This window comes from Netta rufina (assembly GCF_964035555.1).
Source record: "Netta rufina genome assembly, chromosome: 2".
NCBI lineage: Eukaryota > Metazoa > Chordata > Aves > Anseriformes > Anatidae > Netta > Netta rufina.
The window spans coordinates 1,824,377-1,847,641 of record NC_140124.1 but is presented as its reverse complement, the minus strand read 5'-3'; the positions used below and the strand labels follow the sequence as shown (position 1 = coordinate 1,847,641).

General features: G+C 42.9%; 1 protein-coding gene across 1 annotated transcript in view; it reads right to left on the bottom strand.

Moving 5' to 3' along the window:
* Positions 1-20,291, bottom strand: part of MYL3 (myosin light chain 3) — a gene marked incomplete at both ends in the record, with an annotated part of 31,806 nt that extends 11,515 nt beyond the window's left edge. Inside the window, one exon of the mRNA XM_084306875.1 lies at positions 20,169-20,291. Within this exon, the coding sequence (XP_084163001.1) occupies positions 20,169-20,291 (123 nt within the window). The remainder of the gene's footprint in view (positions 1-20,168) is intronic.
* Positions 20,292-23,265: the final 2,974 nt, after the last annotated feature.

The following is a 23,265-nucleotide window of genomic DNA, read 5'->3' as shown; positions in this document are numbered from 1 at the left end:
TGCATCAGCTGCTGGAGTAGCTGGAGATGGCCACTATTGAAGACAGGGTCTTTGGTGCAGAGAGATTTACTGGTTTCATCTGTCTTGGTATAAAATGGCAGAAGACAATTACTTAGGCAACTCATTTAAGCACTGAAACAGTTCTAATCCCTGGACCTATGCATATTCCCTCCCAGCGCTGCCTATCTCTCCATGCCATAGTGTTTCTGAGCATATTCTGGTTCAGGAGAAGAAAAACAAGAAAACATCTGGTGGTCTTGGAAGAAAAGACTCATGACTAATCCTGCAATTGTTGAAAACCAGACCACTGCTTTTGTGCCTGCCCCGTTCCGTCCTTATCTGAACTAGCTCATTCAGGGGATTATCACTTTGTTTGCAATTCTCAGTCACAATTTACCTTGAACAAAATCCAATTAATAACATAGTTGCCTAAGAAGCAGCCAGGAGGCTGTCTGGAAGGAAGCATTTAGGAAACACTAGTAAGGAGTCCCCAAAAGAACAGTGATGCTCTTTCTTTTTCTAACACACACATGGATCCACACAATTATTTTTTTTTTCATGAAGATTATAATCACCTATCCCAAATCTACACACCTCATTTTAATTATAAGTAAATGCCCATTTGGAAACACATTTATACATGTGCATTGTCAGCAGATGGCCTTGCAATCAGTGTGTCTAATTATATAAATCTTTGAGAATTTGACTGAATCTAATTGCATATTGAGTTTATTTAGGCATCAATAGCCCTTGTGGGTAAAACAAGGCCAGAGCTGTTGGCAATTCATATTTAAATCACTGTGATGGACTGTTTCTGGGGAAGAATTCATCTCAGCTGCACTTAGATGTAGTCAGAGAGAAGTATCAGCCATCTCACGTTCCATTTATACCAGCAGAGAGTAATGGAGACTTCAAGGGGGTTATCAGACTTGCTTTAGGTGTGTGTTTGGGGAGGAGATGGATCATGCCCTCATTTTCTCTGAGTGGATCAATCAGTTCTACAACAAGGACAAAAAGAGCACAGAGGGAGATGTCCTTTCCTGATCTGGTGAATCCCACCCAGAAAGCATGAGCTGGCCCTTTGGCAGGCTGCAAGCTAAGAGAAACTGCCAGAGTGGAAAAATAAATAAATAAATAAAACAGATGCCTGCAAATTCCCATGGCTGGATCAAAGGGAAGGGTTGAGCTGAAAGGCTGAGCATGCCTCACCTCTAATCACAGCCCCTAGCAAAACACCACTCAGAGCTGGAGGACCATGCATGACAGCTGACAGGGCAGTGGCAAAGAGTTTGACCAGACCTACCACCCAGGCACGGCTTCCTCTCAAGAAAGCTGCAGAGATGTGTGGGTGGTGGCTGCTGCTATTTTCTCCTCTCTCAGCACATACCACCATGGAGTTGAAGGGAAAGGCAAGTCATCATTTAGCTGGCCACAAGGTATCATTGAGAACGGATGGAATGAACTCGGGCTATATTTAGATTGAAGATGGTTTGGTTTTCCCTCTCCTCTCCCTCAGAATGGAGTGGAGCACACAAGACCAAAGCCATCTCCATGCAGTAACAGCAAAGGCTCTTATGTATGCAAGACCACTGCCCAAAGACCCCAGACAAGAGACATCCAGAAGACAGGCTGTAAAAATGGGGTCAGATTTAGATAATCAGTGGACAAAGGACCCCCAGTGCGTTGCAGCCACAGACAGTGTCCCCATATCCCTGCTCAGAGGCAGTTCTGCTTCTGCTGGTCTATTGCAGCAGGCATGCTATCTGGTGAAAGCCCCCACCAATAGTTCTGATGCCCAGACCCACCCATCTCCCCAGGCATGTACCCAGCTTTACAGCAGCTCAGACAACAGCATATGCCTCTTCACCCAAAGCTGGAGGCTGCAAAAGACTAAGTGTGACTTCGCTTTCCCAGATAGGCTTCATATTTTCCAGTTCATTGGAGGTAAACTAGGATGGCCGCCCTTGGGGGCTTGATTGTTTGTTTGTTTGCTTGCTGACACTACAGAAGAGTTAAGTTTCCTCTGTTGTTTTTTTTTTGTTGTTGTTGTTTTTTTTTTCTGTTGGCCACTGTGGTTTTAGGGCAAAGACATTCTAAATGAATGCCAAGCACCCACACCATCAGAGGCAGAGCTGCTGACTGCTGGCCTCTTTCCTCTTGTCCCCTGCCCTGATCTGGGGACTGTGTTTCATGTTCCATGCAGACACCGGGCAGCTGAATTAAATCCTTTTCATACCAATTGTTATGCCAGCTTCCCTGATGTTTTACCAATCCTGGCTTCATTACCTGGTCACCAGTGGCATCAGTTATGGCCTTAATGCTCCTGTCCCCTTTGCCTAAACAATGACATTAAGCTGTTTTTGTCCCAGAGAGACCAAGAAGGATAAGTGCACCCCTTGGCGCCACGAACGTCATTCACAGCTTCTTATCTCGGGGACTTTTTTTATAAACCCACAGTATCTCAATCAAACACATAACTCTGTGCATGACAAGCCAGTAATAGCAAAGTTTGAAAGAAGTCCTATTAATAAAACCATTGCTAACCAACATCCGAGAGGTTATCTGGGGAGAGGTATTTAGACAATGCAAGAAAAGAGCCCCTCCAGAAAAATAAAGCAATGTTCTTCTTGTTTCATGGCACTCTGAGGAATCCCAATACAAACAGAAAGGTTTGTACTTAGCTGTGGCAGAGCTACTTTTGGATAAGGAAAAGTGTTCTTTTTTTTTTTTTTTTTTTTTTTTGATTTATTTATTTTTATTATTATTATTGTGCTTTTGGGAGGCCGATTTAGGAAGCAGAAATGCAGCAGATGGAAAGAGGCCCAGAAGACCATCAAGATCAGTATCATTGTGTTGAGATTGCATTTGTATTTCATAAGCATGTGGGGTTTTTTCCACTAAGACCTTTTAAACCTATTAATACACATCATCTCCATTGTACTCTCTCCCGTCACTTATGCATAGAGCAATTACAACGTACATAAACTCCTCCACTGTCCATGGACAAACCTTGACACATGGTCAAGTCTCATTCCCTTGCTTTTTTTTTCTAGCCACTCCTGATTTCTCATCATCTCTGGCTTCTGAAACTCTTTTGGTACGTCTACATTTAGTTCACGAGCTTCCCAAGGACTTTTTTGTTTGTTTCTTTTCTGCTTATGTTCTGGTGGGTAAGAATGCATCACACAGCATAGACACTTGATCAGGACATGAGCTGTGACCCTGGGCAGTACCAGATCCACTTGGCCTCCATGGGGGAGGGTTAACATTGAAAGTTTTGCAGGATAGAAGCCCAGACATAAAATTCTACCCACACTCTCTGCAGTTCTGTGGTTGGTCCCCAATGCTTTCAGAAGAGAAATAGCTTCAGGTTGACCTGAAATTACAATTGTTGTTTTTTTTTTTCTTTGTTTGTTTGTTTTTGTTTTGTTTTTGAATGTCAGAAAATATATTTTTTGGAGTTCAAGAGCTGAACAGTTGACCTTTTATAATATCTAGCTACACTGATAATGAAAATGAAGTTAGGATAGAAATTAACCTTTATCTGTAGCTGCATAGGTAAAGATTTTCAATCAAAAAAAGTATATTATTTACTTCAAGATCAGGAAAAATGAGTGAAAGTCTTAATCAAGGTCATGCAGAGGATGATGCCACATAAGGAAGTGCAAAACCACATTTGTCTCCAGCACACACTTTTATCTGACAGAATATGGTTACCTCGAATCTTTCTTTTATCTGGGTTTCCTAAGAGCTGAAAAAATAGAGCGTTATACCACAACTTTTGCTACTATATCTTCAGCAGACTTTATGGCTTCAAGGTCCCTATTTCAGCCTGAAATAAATCTGGATGAGGTCTGCCGTGGCTTTTTATTACCTCTGGAAGTGTATATAGAGGCCTTGTGTGAGGAGCAGTGTCTGGTTTGGGATTAGGAAACACTGGTTTGGGTCTCGGAGTCACTCCATGAGATGTTCAGAGCTGTTACAGAGTTGGAGAAGGGAAGCTGAGGTAAGTGCATGACACTAAAAGTGATGCGAGGCTGAAGGATTACGGAGAGACAAGAGATCAGCAGTGCAGCCATGCTGAGAGGTCAATTTGGGGAACCCACGTGGCTCCTCCATGAGGAAGGAATTACAACACAACCCTGAACTTCTATAGCTCACACTAAATCTACTCTGCCAGAGTGTGGTGCTCTGAATCCCTGCTGAGTGAGGAACCACAGCCTGATACGTCTGCAGAGCACGGGTTCAGCTTTGTCCCATGCAGTGACTCAGAGCAGCCTTCCCTTTGGTGCTGATACCCTGTGTCCTCTGCCTGAGCCAGAGCTCTGGGTGACAGTCCCCTCTCAGGACATCATATCCTCCTCATTTCTTTGTTTCCTGTAAATACCTTTTTGGCTTTAATGAACAGGGCACTTTCCAGCCACCGTTCTCTTCCAAATCTGGCAGCAGCCTATAAACTGATAGTTCCTTTTTTTTTCTTTTTTTTTTTTTTTGGATGGGGAATGCGTTGCCACAGTTTTCCAGAGCACAAGGGGAAATTCCAGAGCCTCAACAAGAGAATGACACAGATGCTCTGGAGAACAGAGACAGCTTCTGGCAACCGGCAACACCAGAAATATAAAACATTTTGTAGACTGACTGTTCTCCCTGTAGCTCCACGGTTTTGGATTCTCCAGCCATTTACTGACAGCTGGCCTCCCGCCTTCTCTGCAGCCCCCCCTTCACCAGCCTCACCAGCAGATGTTTGTTCAGATGTTCTCAACTGTATAAGAAATTATAAAAGCTAAAAAATACCCTCTGTTAAATCCTGGAGGGGAGCTTGGGGTGTAAGAGAGGTCAGACTTTGCCTGCACTGTCTGCTTGCAGTAGACAGTAGCTCTTGGGTTGGGTCTCTAATGGGGAAGAGAAAAGTCCCAAGGATGCAGCTTGTGGACATCATTACAACAATTCCTGGGGGCTTCAGACCCTCAAACCTCCTTGGCAATGAGGAAATAGGCCCATCTCCCAACCCAACAGGCATGGAGACAGGTAGATTCCCCCATTCCACACTTAATTCTGGGTCAGCACTGCATTTGTACCCCTTACAGTAAAAGCACCTTAAGATGGAAGGTCTCAAAGAGGGCAAGTAAAAGCAGTCAACAGACAATTTATTTGGTGGATACGATAGGTTGCAAAAATGTCCAGGAAGAGTCAAAAACTTCTGTATTTAGTTTGGTAAACAGCTTAAGTAAGAAAAAAAAAAAAAAAAAAAAAAAAAAAAAAGAGAGAGAAAAAAAAAAGGAAGCATTATTATTATTATTATTATTACTCTTATTAATTTAAGATAAAAGCCTTTTTCCTTGGCTTTCATTCCCAAATCAAATGTTTTTCTCTTGTAAATATTGGCAGGTTTTTCTTTTCCTTTTCTTTTTTAATTCAAGCATTTTTATATTGAAGTGGCATATTTCATGTAAAACTGAATCCCAGTCCCCCACACTAGATTACTCCAGGCCCTACCAAAACAATTCTTTTCAGGCTGAACAAACTCATTTCGAGTTGCCAAATGAGAATTTTTGTGGGTTTTTCTTGTGTCACTGAAATCTCCTCCTGAAAATCCAAGCTGTTTTCTTCTAATATTTTAATTCCCCCACCAAGCTTGCAAACAAGCACCCTTTGCTGAACCAGTTTTCCTCTCAGATGACACGGTTGTGTAAGCCCTCGGCATTGCTGATTGACACACCAGTCATGCTTGTAGTGGATGAGGCCACGGGAGGCGTTCTGCTGGCCTAAATGAAAGGATCTTGATGGGTGTAGGGCAAGAAGTAGCAGAAGGCGCCTTCAAGGCAAAGTCTCCTGGAAGCCCAGGAGTCGGGCTTGGAGGTGGAAGCTGAAACCCTTCCTCTTCAGACATAAATAGCCTTGGCAAAGTACCTCCACCATCAGCACTGGCCACCACAACCATCTACCATGTTTTTCATCCTCCAAGGTCTTGTCTGGCAGGCTTTGGCAGCCCAGTGGCACATGCAGAAAAGCCTTGGTGTCTTGGGTAGCAAATATTGAGGTTTCCCTTGACATAGCCTGACACCACCATACCACGCTCGTACTAATGCTCCAGCTCATACAGCAATACGTTGCAAACAATGCTCAGCCCCAGAGCTCATTGCTTGAGCTCTCCAGGTGTCATTTTTTCCCCTGTTATTGGCACTGCAGCCGTCACCACCCCAAGCCATACCAGGGATGGGATGCCACCAGCCTCCAGCTCCCAGCAAATGCAGTCCATCCCCATATACTTGCAGCTCCTGCAAAGTCAATTGGCAGCTGGACCCTTTTAAAACATCACACTCCTTGCCCTGAAACTGTCCTGAAAAAAATAGGATTAAGCCACCTCTGCCAGACACTCATTGCGATAACACACTGGCAGCGGGGAGAGTTCAGCTTTTGTTTCTCGAAGCTGGCAGGCGCAGCATGCATACCGCTCCCAAAATAATCACACTGTAACTCAGCCCCAGTTTCAAATGGGCCCAAAGTTCCCCGTAGCAAATCCATGAGTGCAAACTAATCTGTCAGTGGGATCCACTTCGTTTCATGCTGGGGGTGGGGGGAGTTGTTTTTCTCTCGCTCTTTTTTTTTTTTTTTAAATTATTTTCTGAAACAGGACATTATTCATTGTGAGATGAAAAAAATATAAATCATAGCGTGCTCTGATCTCGCGGTGCAACCGCAGCCGTACTGGATGTTCCTGCCCGACCCCAGCATCGCCAGGGAGCTCCAGTCTGAAAAGCTGAGCCCCAGCTGGGGGCTGGTCAAGAGGATGGAAATTTTGAAGCCTGACCTTCCATCGAAATTTGAAATTCTGATTGAAAAAAGGAAGAGGGAGAAACCCTTCCCTTCTCCCTCTCATCACCACGAGTTGTTTTCTTTTCAATTCACTGCAGTCTGCTGGGGTCCTTTGCTTGATTTAGAGGTTTATTAACTTACACAGAAGGAAGCCAAGTCTAAAATTTCCTACAACCACAATTGGAGCTGATGTTTCAAAAGTTTTGTTTTGTTTTTTTTTTTTTAGTCCACTTGCAGCAGTGTCAAGGTCCAAGATCTGATCGCATTAACAAGTGCTCTGACCCATGGCTGTTTTCTTGGGGCTTTGCAGCAGAGTTTCACTCAAGACCCATGAGACCTGTGAAGGTTCCCCAACCTCAGACCCAGATGCCCTTTGGGACCCATTGCAGCCACTTCTTGCCTGGTGGAGGAGGCGATGACGTTGGATGCAGTCAAGCCTGTGCTCAAGAGGCAGTGTTTATAAGGTGCTGTCACCAAGCAGCATGGCACACAATGACATTTAATTTACAGACAGATGGGGGGGCCATTTGGGGTAGTTTCTTTGTGCAATCATTAAATCATAGAGAAACAGCACTTCTACCCCTTGCCAGGCTATGACTGTTACCTACCAGTCAGCACCAGCCACAAACAGTGAAAAGTTATTTTCCTTACCAACATTTTTTTTTTTTCAAACATTCAGTGGTTATTGTCAGGCTGCTCTTAACCATAGCTGGGTTCTTGGTGAGCCTGTTTTTATCTCCTTGCTCCCCGGTGCTGTTTTGTTAAGGCTGGGTGGCTCATAAACCAGTTTGTTTTTCTAAGGCTGTTCACAGGAACAGGCTTCTCGCAGGAGATATTTCACCCACGTCTGCCCAGTGGCTGGGATGTTCTGCTGCTTCCCAGAAAACACAATTGATGGATTGTTTCTGTTTCTATTCTGGGCTTTGGATGCATTAATTTGCTGGAGCAAACAGCTTTCACAGAATGGATCAGACCCAGGGGTATGGCTCTCCTACACCTGTTGGAGGGCAAGAGAGGGGGCACTGGTCTCCAAACCGGCCATGCAGGCACCTTGCAGGTATGGTTTGTGCTTACACATGGAACGGGCATTTGGATAAAGAATATGAATTGCACAGGGGCATAAATGGATGTAAACATTTGCTCTTCTACATATATGTTTGCATATATGTACATATCAATTTATACATACTTATGAATACACACAGGCATATATATGCACACCCTCATTTCTGTCATGTATATATGCTTATGCATACATGCATATAGCATGTATGTATATACATACATACCACATGCAAGTAAAGTATGCACAACTCACATTCACAACCAGACGCATACATTAACTCCTGAGCCACCAGAGAAAAACAGAAGTGAGGGATGATCATTTATAAGGGACCACCATAAATCCAGAGGCAAGGATCTCCCTTGGCAAGTGTTTTTTCCAGCTATGCTTAAAAAGTAAATAAATAAATAAATAAATAAAAATGCCCAATCTCTCAGTAGAAGCCAACATAGATTTTTCAAAAAGTAAAACACAGGTATTGATCTGGGATAAATCAGCACAGGACGTGGGTGGCTGGAGGGGTCTATGCTGATTGACCTCCACTGGGAATCAGTTCATAATGGGAACAGCATTCACAAGCAAAAGCCACCAAAACCCTTCCATATCCTTATCATTAGTGGCAATAATACACCATTCCCTGGCTAGGGCAGGGGTTCTGGGAAGCAGCTATCTCATCAAAGGGAGCTGGGCTGCGTGCTGACCACATACCCTGAGCCCAGCACGATGCTTTCAGTTTAAATTTAGTTGAGTCCCTCTTCTCCCCGGCTGTTTTTTTTTTTTTTTTAGGATTCAGATTGCAGATAGGACAGGGGAGGGAACAATACCATGCAAGATGAATGCGTACAATGTAATGTGAAATTAAGTTCAAGAAGGAAATTTGCTTAAGAGTAAAAAAAAAATGCTGGCGATTATATTGGCATTGCCCCTCTACTAATATTACATCTATTTCCTTTCCCATATTTCTTTCCACTTCTTTCTACTGCCAGCATATGATAATTTTATACATATATATATAAAATGAAATATTGTTAGGAAATATGCTTTGACATTGCTTTGTTATTGCTGTTTTTAATAATACCTGAGCTTTAACCAATCCTTTTGCTATTTGGAAACCTTACAGCAAAGTCTAAGCAAACAAACTAGTCCAGGAGCTGTGGGAGGAAAGAGGATGAAGGTGGAGGAGCTTGCTATTAGTCTGACATCAGAAAGCTCCATAGTTTGAAGCCATTCAGAGCCACTACAGCTTTTAGAGGGGGCTGGGGTGCTTTGGAACCCAAAGTGCCAGTGCCTGCGCAGCGAGGTGGGCGCTGGCTTGGGCTGAAGCCATGTGCATGGAGAAGCAGAATTTCCTATGCTTCTGGGCTTTGTGCAGAGCTAATTGGTCTCCCCACTTTGGGCTAGTCCAGATCAGGCACCGAGTGCATGCCTCTGATGCAAAATCAGTGTAGATACACTGCCTTGTCCTGCTGCCATGGGGAAGAGCTCTGTATCAGCTTTTAGGTATTTGCATCACCTGCACTCTTCTAACACCTCCAAGCCCTTCACAGAAATCCGTCTCAGAGCTGTAATTATCACTATCTCCATTAGCTGCTGGAGTGTAGCAGTGAAGGGATAGGTCTCTATCCAAGGTGACTGCTCCCAGGGGCACCGCTGGGGCATACACAATGATTTTTAAGGGCTCTTCAATCAGGGAGCTGCATTTCAGCCACCCACACTAGGAGTGTTTGGCTAAGGCTCTTTGTAGGCATCTTTAGAGACTCGTTGCCCTTGGCCAGCATGGTAGGGACTTCATGACACTTTGGGAACAGTGCAGTCACCGACCTGCCCCTGGGAAGGGATGGGTGCAGGACCAGGAGGGAAGGCAGCTACTCATCATTTAGTCATGTCCTCAGCCCATCTCATGACTTGTGAGGCTTCACTTCCTGCAGGGAATGATATTTTTTTGGTCACTAATGGTATTTTCCATCCTATCAGCACTGACACCAGGGCAAAGTCCACCTGGGCACTGCTGCCTGAATGCTAACATCCTCGCAAAAGTTAGGAGAAAACCAAAGTTTTTGTTAAGAGCTACTCTCCTCCCTGCCTCCACCCCAGCTACTCTTAACATTTTTCTCCCTTCTCCAAGTTAAGATTTAGCTGGTTTACGAGAGAAATAAATAATCTGTCTCTACAGTCCAGCTTTCCAGCAACTTGGGAAAAGTTAGCACTTTGGCCAGGGCCTTCTCCATGCTCTGAGCTGTGCATTTAATTTAAATTTAATAGTTATTGCACGTTACACAAATGGTGATTAAAACCATATTGATTGAGGTTTAGCAGTTATGTGAGAAATGCAGATCTTATTACAGAGCTGCTCCGTATCCAGAGTGTGCTTTTAATAACTCCCTGCTATCCAGGGGCAGATTGGAGAGAGGAAAAGGACCAGAGAGAAAAAGGCAAAGCTGGGAGGCACCGTTGGGAGGGATGATGGCCAGGCTGCTGGGTAGGGTGGTTCTCCCCCTGTTCCCACCGTGGGCAAACACCCAGAGCACAAGACCTGCACAGCTATAGACTGTGCAAACAATTTCACAGAGCCCTTATCCACGCCACGTGCTGGAGAAACAGACAAACACCCTGGCTGAGATCTCAGAAGATAAATTTCTGTGGCAGGATGCATTGCCACGAGGGCTTTCTAGGTCAGGACCTGCTACAGAAACACTTGAAAACCCCAGAAGCTGTCCAAACAGGGCTTATTTATTATTCTCCCAACCCATCCTTTCGAGAAGCTGCAAAGTACATTTGGTGGCAAATTAGAAATAAACAGCTCTCGTGTTCTAGCTGGTCTGAGATAACGACTGAAAAGACAAAACGACCCAGAAAAATAGTAACTGCATTTAAACCACCCTGCTGAGGGCAGTGCAAAGCCTTTCAAACCTGCTCTTGGCTTGGCGCAGTTCTGAGGGGCATTTGCATGCCTAAAGGCTGGGGAATGCTGCAGGGAGACCAGGGGCACACAGACATGAGGAGAGCACAGACAGAGAGAAATGGAACATGCAGGGTACACGGGGAAATGTGAAGGAAGTGAGAAAAAAACACCTCTAGCCACGTTTGCAGAAAAGCTTACTTTTAGTTTTTGGTGGTTAACACCCTCTACAAAAATCATCTTCTTTTCACGAGATAAAAAAAAGCCATGTTCAAAAAATTCTACTGTGCTCCTGGCACTCAGCGATCCAGATACAAACTCAGAAAGCTGCACGTTTTACTGCTAAGGCCCAGAGATTCACTAATGCTGCAACTCTGAGTTACTTCAAATTTTAAAAAGAGTATATGAATCTTGACAGGTTTTCATCTGAATATCCCTTAGATAAGGCCAAGCTGTTTACAGGTTTGGATTTGTACGTCTCTCTGCCACAGACTTCAGACATTGCAGAAAAATTATTGTTTGGCAGCTGCACAACAAAGACTTGGAAGAGGAAACTGCCCAGAATCATTATTTTTATTTTTTTTTTAAATCATACTACTATGTATTTTAGGGTGCCACTGAGCAATTTCCAATTTTTCAGGGAAAAATTCTTTTTCATTAAGAATGAAAACAGCTTTTGGTTTTGTGTTTTACTTGATGACAGTTTTAGTTGGAAATGAGGGAGAAAAAAATATTCCAGATTGGTCAAAAAGTTCCCTTTTGCCCAAATTGTAGTAATTTCAACCATTAAAAATTTCTGGGTATTTTTTTTATATATATACAAAGGAAAGAACCCTCTAAAATTAGTAGCTGCTTCAGATCAAAAGAATCTAAACAGAGGATTAACTAAAAAAGCTGAAACTGGTAATTTTCTTGATCCTTTTCATATTCTTTTGAAAACCCTTTGCAAAAATCTGTGTGTGTTTGCAAAACACTCCAGTGTCACCAAACTGCACTTGCCAAATCTCCCCGAAAAACATTTTTACGAGAAATGTCGCCCAGCTCTGCGAACAAGAGAGATACACAGAGATAGCCAGACTTTCACTGGCCCAGAAAATCCATCTGGAAAGCAACTTCAATTTCCAGAGCTGTTTGGTTTTGGCCTTAAGAATGAGTGGAATACACCACAAAGAAACCCTTTTGCTGCATACGAGTGCATGCTTCCTCAATGTCTATTTCTTCACCCTTCTAGTTCAAGACAGCATTTTGGTAGCAGCTGGTGAGGAACGTCTCCTGTTTACAGGCTGAAAAACCAGAAGGGACAAAATATGATTATCATCCTCCATTTCTCTCCAGGGGAACCAAGGCACAAGCAGATATTTGATGAGTGAGCCATGATCTGCCATGGTCTGCAAGAAAGACAGAGGATGAACCAAGGCTCTATCCTCCAGATCACCTTCCCTCTCCACTTGCTGATCTCACAGTCTCTTTTTCCACCTGATCTGATTCCCTTTCCCCTTTTTTCCCATCACAGCCCTTCAAAACCTGCCATTTCACAGTTCTGCACCCTGCCCCTTGGGGATGCCCCCAGCCACAGGGACTTGAGTCATCCCCCATCCTGCCATCCAATGCAACATTTCACCAGGTCAAGGCCACAAATTGTTTCCTAGTGTTGAAATACCCCGTTTGCCTTTCAGGCACTGCTGCACTTCTGCAAAGCAAGCTGCCAAATTCATGTCAACCTGGGCCAGCTGCTCCAAAGGGAAGGACAGAAGGGAGAAAGGTGCTCTCTGTGATATTAAAAGCTGCCCCACAATGGCAAGTCTGGCTGGGAATGTCCCACGCTTCCAGAGTGACAGACTGTGATAAATAAAGGAGAGAATAAAAGAGCAGAGCTGTCTTTAGAAGTGTGCTATGGCAGCATGGCATTTTAACTATGCTTATCACTGGGGTCCATCCAGGAGAGCTTAAAGAAATTGCTACTGGAGCATTATAAGCATGAACAGCACCTGGTTTTGTGTACACGGCAGGGTGTCTCAGCCACTGACTCTTGAGAAAAGGCTTGAAGTAGCTGCATCCAACAGACCCTCACAGCTAAGGAGGTTCTGGAGAGGGAACAAAGGCTGCTGACAGTCCTGACAGCAACCTCTGGCTGAGCTTCAGCTCCTCGTGCATCACCAATGGCACACCTCTGAACCTCCTGCTATGCAGCAGGAACAAGGCAGAATGGGAGAAAGTGTCATTTATAGAGGGAAAGTCCCATGCCATGGACCTCAGCTGTCCCAGAGCAGAGGAAACCCCTCCAGGAGGATGATCCCCTTCCAGTTCCCACCTGCAGGAACTGCTGTCCAATGTGAGCTGAAGTCCCCAGCTCAGATCTTTCCTAGGAAGAACCACTGGTACTGAAATTGGATTCCCCACAGCTTCATAGGGATGATAGATTGGGAGGATGTGGGATTTTCTTTCAGACATGGTAAAGAGAGTTCAGGATCCTGAGGATCTCATTCTTTCCTGGGCAGCCCAGAGACAGTATTTTGGAGTTGGTCCATCATTTCTTTTGGAGCAGAGACTCGGGTAGAACAGCGAACATTCAGCAGCCAAAGTCTATACAATGGAAAAGTTCCCAAACCTGCAGAAGACCAAATCTGCTGAGCTATATGGTGTTATAGATGCCACACAGTTTTACCAGTTTGTGACTGGCACAGCCCAGGTCTGGCAGTGGGCTAGTGATGAGCCCAAAAGTTTGCAGCTCTCTTGAGGCAGGGCACAAATATGAGATGGCAGGACTCCTTAGCTGCCACCCAAACATGACTCAAGTGTCCCTACCCTTCTATGGGCCCTCTTTACCACCACCTTATTTGATATACCTAAAATGCTAATTTTAGGGTGAAATTAATAAACTTCTGTAAATGTCTCTTTCTCTTTAATGGGAGCCTGAAGAAACTAGCTCCGTCCTGTATATTTAACTTGTAAATGCCTGAAATACGGCAGATGAATGCACTTTTTTAAACTTTCTTTCTTATTGGACTCAAAATGCTTTCCCCTAACCAAAATCTTTGGGCTCAGTAGAGCACATCCAGATCAAAATCAGAATACAGAATGTCAAATCAGATCATTAAATAATCTTAAGCTCTATAAATTAGCTAACTATATAACTAAAGTAGATAGCTATATAACTAGATACACTCAGTGACATTAAATGCTAAAAGGTCATGTCAGAACCTTTGGCCTTCCTCACTCACCCTCATATTTCCATTTGGTATAGGCTGAGCAGGACAGAACACCCTGCCCAGCTGGGGTTTGAGTAGAGTTGAGTAGAATTTATTCTTTTCTCATTCTTGTGCCCATCACAAAGATATCTGGGCACTTTGGTTCATTAATGTTCTTGTGCAAGAGGGAAATGAGGGTACCTGTTAGTTAGTCATGGAAAATTTTTAACAACTCAATCACATTTTCCAGTGACTCTCTGCACTTACATGAATTGTTTATTAAGCTCCTGTGTTTAAGATAGTAACTCAAACTTATGCAGCCAAAGCTTTCAGGCTGGAGCTCTTTTTTCTTCACTATAACCAGCTGAGAGATATCTCATCTATGCTAAAAGTCCAGATTTCCTCACTAGAAGTCAGACTTGACTTCAATTTTCAAATAAAGACTCATTCTATCCTAAGAAAAATATCTGTTATTTACAATAAGTGGCATGTGAAATATTATTCTAGAGTTAGGGGAGTTTGTGTTATTGTTATGCTGAAAAGGAGTTTGTCTCTCTGTGTCTGAAGATATCTGCCAGATCAATGCAATTTTAGAGCACATGCCTAGAAGGCATTTGCAGCACACTAAATTAAAAATAAATCACAATAAACTTGCAAAAGTTCTCACACCTTGCCAGAGCACTGGTCCACAGCAAGAACGGTGAGTCAGAGGAAAATCCCATAAAAAAATCGAAAGTAAAAACTTCCCACTGACTCCCAGGAGTTTGCAATGGGGTCTTTTGTCTTTGCTGAACTTTCATTCATTTTGGCCTGGGGCCTCCTCAAAGCTCACTGCTCAAATTTCTCTGCGCTTGAAAGGCTCAGAAGAAACCACTGGGAGAGAAAGAGGCCCAGCATGGGCTAAGTTTAGCCTGGCAGGTGTCTGCTCACTTCAGAAACCTTCAAATATGCAAGCACAGGAGGGAAATTGCTCTCTAAAAGTAGTTCTACTGAGATGCACTGCAGGCCAATAATAACAGTGGTGATGACAATGGGAATATGTCACACCTGTGAGGAATGAAACCGAGGGGAAAAATAGGTTGGAGAGCGAGAAAGATGAGAGGGTGTTGGGAGGTAGAGCCCATGTGGAGGCCATGTACAGCTGACTCGATGCCTGATCTTGGAGGCTCAGGCATGCACATGGACAGAGTTCCTACTTCTTTCTCCAGAAAAACGTGACCAGATTCCCAATGCGATCTTCAGACATCCTGAAAAGTTTCAAAGTGACCAAGACTGCATCTTCCCTGTGTCTTACTATAACATAACATTATTTCACCTTACAGTCTGGACATGGTACAGGTACGCTATGTGGGATATCTAGGCAGATTTTCTTCTGAATCAGACGTGTTCTTATTAGTTGGATGCCTTCATTATGTCTCAAAGCATCATTTCCTCAAAGACTATGAGAAATGGGCCCCACAGTGATTGCTGTGCTACACGGGTGGCTCAGGGACAGCAGAGGGAAGAGGTTCATCAATATGCTAAAATTTTAATCATGCCTGTCTTACCTTGGGCCCAATATATATTTTTTTTTATTTATTTTTTTTCTAGCAAGAAAAGGCCCCCCCTTTCCAGTGCAAGCCCTGTTGTATCATGCTTTCCAAGGATCTGTGTTACAAAGCACCCTGCACTCCTGCCACCAGTCAGCCATGAGTTTACCTGTTGCTGAGCCTCATACAGAAATTGGAGACTCTTATTTACACACAAAAAATCCTTCTTCCTCCAGAGCTACACTCAAAACCACTCTTAAACTATATAAATTCAGAAAATCAGGGCATGTGCATCACAACTGCTGATTGCACACACAAATGCCCCAAAAACATGCCTACAAAACCTGTGTCTCATAGGCGTGCCTCAACACAAAGGAGTCACATGTAGCACTGCCTTCACTGTTGTCACACTCAGATATTCAGTAATTCAGATATTACTCCCATAAACTGAATTTCTTTAATACAGCCACATTTTAAAGAGAGTCATTTGTTTTCTTTCTCTTGCACATCAATGCAACATATTTACCCCACAAACAAAATCCTTTTTAGACACAAAGTAACTCTTGCTTTTTAATTCCCCCCATCTCTAAGCCCTTCTCACACATATGTTCAATGCCAACTCATAAATTTCTCCTATGTTCATACTTCCTCTGGAATATAGTCCTTGCAGTCACTTTAGCCCCAAACAGATTCTTCAGCCATGTACACAAACTGTTCTGACAATCCCACCTAGAGGGCATTTGTTGTTGAAATGCCATTTGCCTGCTTATTTCCCTTCTGGTTGCTCCCATCCCAGATGCCCTTACATTTTTTCTTGCAGAAAAAGACACTTTTATTTTTGACTGTCCCTGCAGATGTTCGGAAGCCTGCAGAGCTTCTCGAAGGGACCAGGTTTCACAAGGCTCCAAGACCAATGCTCCACAAAAATAAGCTCTGACTGTTTTTTCCCCAGGCACCCATATTACTGCATGCTGCTACAATAAGCATATCAAGTAATGGCACAGGACAACGTGGCTATTAAGGTTAACTCTATATAGCAAGCCGTGCTCCTTCCAGATTCTCACACAGGCCAGCTGTCTCTGTGTGACCTTTTTGTACCCAGAACTTTGGGAACATTTCACCTCAGCTAACTTTGGTTGCTGAAATGTTGGCACCCAGCTACCTGTTTCATCCCCTTCTTTAATGGATCACCATCTCCTGAAGCTAATCCAATCTATACCTATATAGGTGCTGAGCATGAAGGCAAACAACAAGCCTTTAGAGAGTTTTTCTCTGCTGGTTATAGATGACATTTAGGGTCAATGACCTACTTTGCAATGGTCTTTCCCATTTTTTGTGTTCATTGCATTAAAAGATTTTTCCAGTTTTGTGTTAGCCTAATTGTTTTCAGGAGAGAAGAATTTAGTTCTGGCAACATGTGCCCCCCTAGACAGCTTTCAGTTGGGAATGAAGGATACCTATATGGAAACGACAATCCTCTTGCTACATAATCTCCCAAGGACAATCTGTTCTCCAAAGTGAAGCTCAGAGGTTGTTCTAGTTAAACACTTTCTTAAAAAAAGCATTCCCACAAATTCAGCCAAACTCTTACAGAAAAACAAACAAATGGAAAACCAAACAAACAAATAAACAAACAAATAAATCCACTTTTCTGTGAGTTTTGAGCAACATTTAATCACATCCCATCTATTAAAAAAATTGTAAGTATTTAATCAAGTCCTATGGAGATGTTAAGTTAAAATCTTTACAATAAAACTTTAGAATAATTCTACTTACTTAAAGGTACCCCACATCTAGGTTAATTCAGATCCCCATACAGACCCTAATCTTGACCAAGAAACACCAAAAGAAAAGATGAGAGAATCTTATATGATTCTGGAGTGCAAAATCAGGCCGATGGACCACTGTCATGACAGCATATTGCAAAAGTGAGGTAAAATTAAATGAGAATTATTTAACGCTTCCATGGAAATATTATAGTTTTGAGACTTTTTAGTCTCTAAAATCAATTAAAAAAAAAAAAAAAAGTTTAAAACTCCAAAAATAAAATTGCAAAATAATGTCTGAGAACGAATATTGATAATTGAGACCTTTGCATCAAAACACAGATTTTGATCACTTTTAACATTTTGTTTTGACATAAGTTTGTTTCTCTTTATGTTTTTTAGTGATAGATTGACTTGAACTGGTTTCACTCTGGAATGCAGAAATGGGATATTTGGAGAACTTCAAATCTCATTAATTCTTTTTTTTTTTGTTTTCAAATATTGTACAATGATCTAGGGAGGTATTCTGATCTACACCAGATGGCCTGAGCTCCACCAGAGCTAGGTTTATGGAACAGGAAGCAGTATATTTGCCAGACCCAGCCCCAGTGAGTAAAAAGCTTCAATTTTAACAAAAGCATTTTTGATGAAAAAAAAAATTAATTGAAAATTCCCATGAAAATTTCTTTAGAGAATATCATCTCCCCTTGCTATGAGTTTTGGGAAAAAAAATACCCCAACCCCAGACCATGAATCTGCTAATGTGTTCCCTGGTCTGAGTATGTATATTCTAGGTAATAGCATACTCTCCACAAAGATGAAGAGATATTATCAAGGGAGCACTGGATTTACTTATTTTTTAGAAAATCTATACATATTTTTTAGTGCTTTAGAAACCATTAAGAGAGTCCATAGTTTCAAATTGTACTGGAGGGAAAAATAATAATTTGGATGGATAACTGTAGAATGAGTAGTATTTTTAAAAAAAAAAAACACAGACGTGGATTGATTTCAAATCCTATTTGGATGAAAATTTATTTGATGATTTTTAAATTGCTGTGACTACAAAGACGAATATCTATTTTTTGTGTGTGATCTTTTTTATTCCTTTTTTTTTTTTTTTAATTTATTGCAGCTCAACTCTTTACTGGACTTAGCTGCCCTTCATACCACAGCGTCATAGTATCCTATGTGAATATTGCCATAAAGTCATGGTATTCCAGCTGAAGGTGTCAATGTCCTTTAAGAGAAGTTATTGCAGTTGCCCCCTCCTCCTTTTACAGTGCAGGAATGTTAAGTACAGGGACAGTAACAAAGATCTGCATACCACCATGTACAATTTGTCCAAGGTCATAGTGAAAGTCCTGCTCACAGCCCACAGATGCTGATGCCAAGACTCCAAAAACTTGCCCAAAACTGAATTCCTGGTAGTGAGACTTCTTCTTTCTGGTTTTTACTTAAATATTTATAAATACTTAAACTGAAAGGTTTGCAAGGTCCTTATGATTTACATGCAGACATCACCAGGCATGAGAAAGAAACCTGTGAGATGCTGCAGAGCTCCCCTTAATTTCTCCAACTTTAAGGATTTCTTTTGCTTTGCAAAGAAATCTTACCGTGCTTCACAGCGTCTATCTGCCACATGGTATTTACTGTGCAAATAGTATGGGAAAGCCATTCCTAAAGATATGCACAGGGGTTTCTGATATTCTCTGTGAATATGTGTGGTGCACAAGAAGCAATGGGGAACTAGTTATTTTTAGATCTTTATTTGCTTATTTCATTGTTATAAATCAAGATGTCATTTTTCGATGGTCCATTTCATGGTTATTTTCACAAGAATATGCTACATTTTTTCCTTGTCATTCTTTGAGGGAAACCTCTTTTTTTATACACACAAAAAAAAGTGTCTCTGACTTACCTGTTGAAGAGACAATTATTACGGTTAAAAACAGCTGAAAGGGAAACAGCTCTCCAGCCTCATTTCAATGGAATTACCTAATTCACAACTTCAAAACCTGGGAAGTTTCCTACATTTTGGCAGTTCCCTGTCAAAGGGGTAAGTCACTGAAAAGGCAAAGTAATGTTAGGCAGGCAGCCCAGAGACTGATTTCCACGGACTAAAGTAGTGGCCTAAATACTGTCAAAAACCTGTTTCAGAAACACCCTTGCAAACATAATCTTGCCACTACATGTTAGCAAGAGTTCTGGAAGCCCTGCTGAGATCAGCAGTGGCTCTTTCCAGTACAGACTGCACTAAAAGAGGGGGAGAAGGAGAAGGTTCATGTCCTTTGGGGGAATCCTTGGGACAGGCCCTGCAAACAACAGATCATTTGGGAAATCTGTTATTTTACTCGAGTTTCTCTGACTTCCAAAACACATACACACACACACACAAACACTGAGGAAGCCTCAGGTTGGTGATGTCTACCAAAGCGAAGGACTGCAGGAAGGCAGCAATGAATCCAGAGAATGTTCTGAGCCCGCTCCAAGTGGCCTTGGCCAGTGGCTAACCAATGGCCAGCCCTGAGTACAGTCAAATTTTCTTGGCACCTACCCATAATATTCCCTGCAGATGAACGTTAGGTTCCCCATTAAGGCCGTCAAAACTTGCAAGCAATTAAATTTTCTACTTTGTGTATTAGAAGGGACAAACAGGTCTGGACATCCTCACAACAAACAAAATTCAGCTTTTGGGCTCTCCGTTTAGCAGAGCCCTCGGTGAATTTGCTCCAACTCCTTCTCTACCTGTGGCAATCACCTTTACTGTTCACCTTCTGCCCAAAACCAAGCACTACTTTGGGTGAATGTCATCTCATAGCACTGAATGCACCATCAGCATCACCACCAACCCAAGCCCCACCAGCCCTGGCTGCTTCCTCCCCTACCAGGTTAAAAGATACATACTTTGATAGAAGCTGGGTTAAATTCAACTTCTTTTTTGGGTTCTGGTTCTGCCGGTTTAGGTGCTGGTTTGGGCTCTTCCTTCTTAGGTTCAGCCTTCTTAGGTTCAGGCTTCTTTGGGGGCATGCTGGCTTGCTGGTGGGCTGCTTTAGGAAGGGAGAGAAGGAGACAGACAGGAAAGTGGTGGCTGCTGCAGGATAAATCACCAGTGCACACAGGTCTTTATCTCTGTCCAGTCTCCTGCAGTCACACATTGTATCACTCTCAGACCTGTCACATGCCAGAGTTTACAATAGGGCCCCTGCTATAAAAGGACAAGACATTTACCCAGCTATTTTAGAGCCATCCGATAGGGCATTGTAATGAATTAGCACTTAAATGGAAAGAGTTGGGGGATTTTAGGGCTGAGGCTGGCACTGGCTCAAGTATTTTTGGTGTGCGTTTGCACACGTGTATGTGTGCAAGGGGGAGGTTGGGTTACGGTCCCGTTCCCAGTGATGGGTTTTGGCCTCCCCAGGGCTGTGCTGACGCCTTCTCAGCTCACCTGCTGCAGACTATCACTCTTTTTAAGGCTGGATGGCACCCCTGGCTTTTGTTGTGCCGTGGTCCATCAAAAGGCAAGCCCTGGCTTATATTTAGATATGAGGATGGAACAATATAGGATATTGACCATCATCATAACAGCTGCAGGGAAGAGTTCATGTCCCAGATCACACAATGGTCTTTTCCAGGCAAGGTGCAAAGAATCAGTATTGCTTATAGCAAAATGCATGCAACAAGCAGGGATACGCACACACACATGCACACACAGTCTGGGAAAAATAACACTGGGTGTCTGTAAGTACAGCCTCATGGCTGAGATTTTCCAAACTATTTTAGGGACTTGAATGCCAAATTCCCATTAAAATAACTAAGATAAGGGTATCCATTCAAAGCTTTCCTAACCCCAGCCTTACTTAAATAACCCTTTCAGAGCCAGCTGGAGTTAACAGTTTTCAGATCGGTGTTTGTTTATGTCTCCACCACAGCTTCACCAAGAACATTTGGAGAACACCAGGGAGTCTGAGGAAGGGTTGCTCTTTGGGTCTGAATACCACGGAGTACACTTCCAGGCACATTGACTATTGACACGAGCCCTCGGGAGCAAGCTGGAGAGGTGTTTTGGTGGTTTGGTGTTTCAGGGACAGCCTGGAGAATGGTATTTTCCCCTGCAGCCTGTCACATTCCAGGGAACTTGATTCTGGTCCCCTCTGTAGAGCTGGTCATAGAGAAAGGATGTCTCTCCACGAGAAGCTGTGCAGAGCCCTGGCTGTGTCCTCTGCCGGACTGTAGTCCTGCCAGCTCTCTTCACCACAGCCAAGTCCCCACCCTGATAGACCCCAACAGTCCTGATCCACGTGTTTTCATGGTCACCTGGGGAAGGATTTTCTGACATCAATTTATCAACCTATTGATCTCCTAAAACTCAGTGCAGCCAGGGGAGTGGTTCAGCTTCCCTATGCTAAAAAACTACATTTGGTCCCTGGGTTTGTTTAGAGATGCAACAGAGATGCACCAGCTGATCCCACCCAGCCTTCAACTGCCATTGCAGGTGACATTTGTCTCCCATGGGGTTTTCACCAAACTGTACACCTGCCAGTCCCATACACATCTCAGATGACAGAGTAGATACCAGAAAAGGCTGAAGAAACCCCTATGTAAGCTGTAAGCAAATTAATCCCATCCCTTGTGACTTACTGAACTACAGGACACCCACACCCTCTTTGAGAGGCCACTGTAGAGTGATGCATCTCAAACGATGCCAGCTACTTGCATTTAAGTGGTGACCAGGGATAGAACAAGAGGCAATGAGCACAAACTGAAGCACAGCTAAACATGAGGGGGCACTGGGGCACTTCTTTCCTGGGAGGGTAACAGAGCATGGGGACAGGTTGCCCAGAGAGGCTGTGGGGTCTCCTTCTCAGGAGCCATCTGGACACATTAATGCCCTCTAGGGGACCTGGTTTGAGCAGGGAGGTTGGACTAGATGATCTGCAGATGTTCCAACCTCAACCACTCTGTGATTCTGTAAAAGGTTTTTGTTGCATTTATTTCTACAGTGAATTCAATCATGGCTGGAGGAAAGTAAGAGTTTTCTATCCAAGGAAACACCAGGGAGTAACTTCACCATGTTTCCAATACGGATTTCTTGATTGTCCTTGCAGAAGACAGCATAACCCCAGGAAATTCTGCGCTCTTCTAATTCAAAGCAGCAGAACAGCAATGCAAGTTAGCTTGTGCCCTTGGAGCACACAACCACCAGAAGAGCATCTGAGCAGGCACCAGCTTAAGCTCACAAGTGTGTTTTACACATGTGAAAAAGCTACCAGGTCTTAATCCCGAACCAAAAAAAAAAACCAAAAAAAAAAAAAAAAAAGGCACTGGAAAATATCAGACAATTAAGATGTCAGCAGCAGTTCAACAGCAGCACGGGATCTTGTCACCTCCACCTCTGCAAGATAAGAAGAAGCTGAAGAAGCTATATTAACAAGGAAGGTCATATTCCACTTTCTTTTCTGAATTCCACACATCAGCCATGGCTTGTTAGGTTGGATTTTATTTGTTTGTTTGACATTTGTTGGTTTTTGCTTGTTTGTTTGTTTTGTGGGTTTTTTCCCCTTCAGCTGTTCTCAATGAAAAACATATTAGGGACATTGGTAAGGAAGACCCAGAAAGGTGGCTGAAAAATCACCACAGTCTGATTCACAGACAAAGCTTGTAAAATTCAGTAGTCTTACAGTCATACGAAGATTACCTGAATATGTTTTGCATATATTCAATATAAAGTATATTCACGATATAGATGGCTCAACACTGCTCAGGAAAAAAAATAAAAAAAAATAAAAAAAAAAAAAGCATTTTGCACTTCTGTCAAAATCAAAACTGTTGGAGCATCATTTGCCACCTATTGTAAATTGTCAGTTCTTTTTTTGAGGGGACATTTTTGGTAATGCAAAGAATTCCCAATTAATTATTCGGATTTTCATTCATTACCCTGTCTGTGTGTTCTTCTTCTAGACCCATGGTACTTGCCATCCTAGCTTTTGGTTTGTTTATTCAT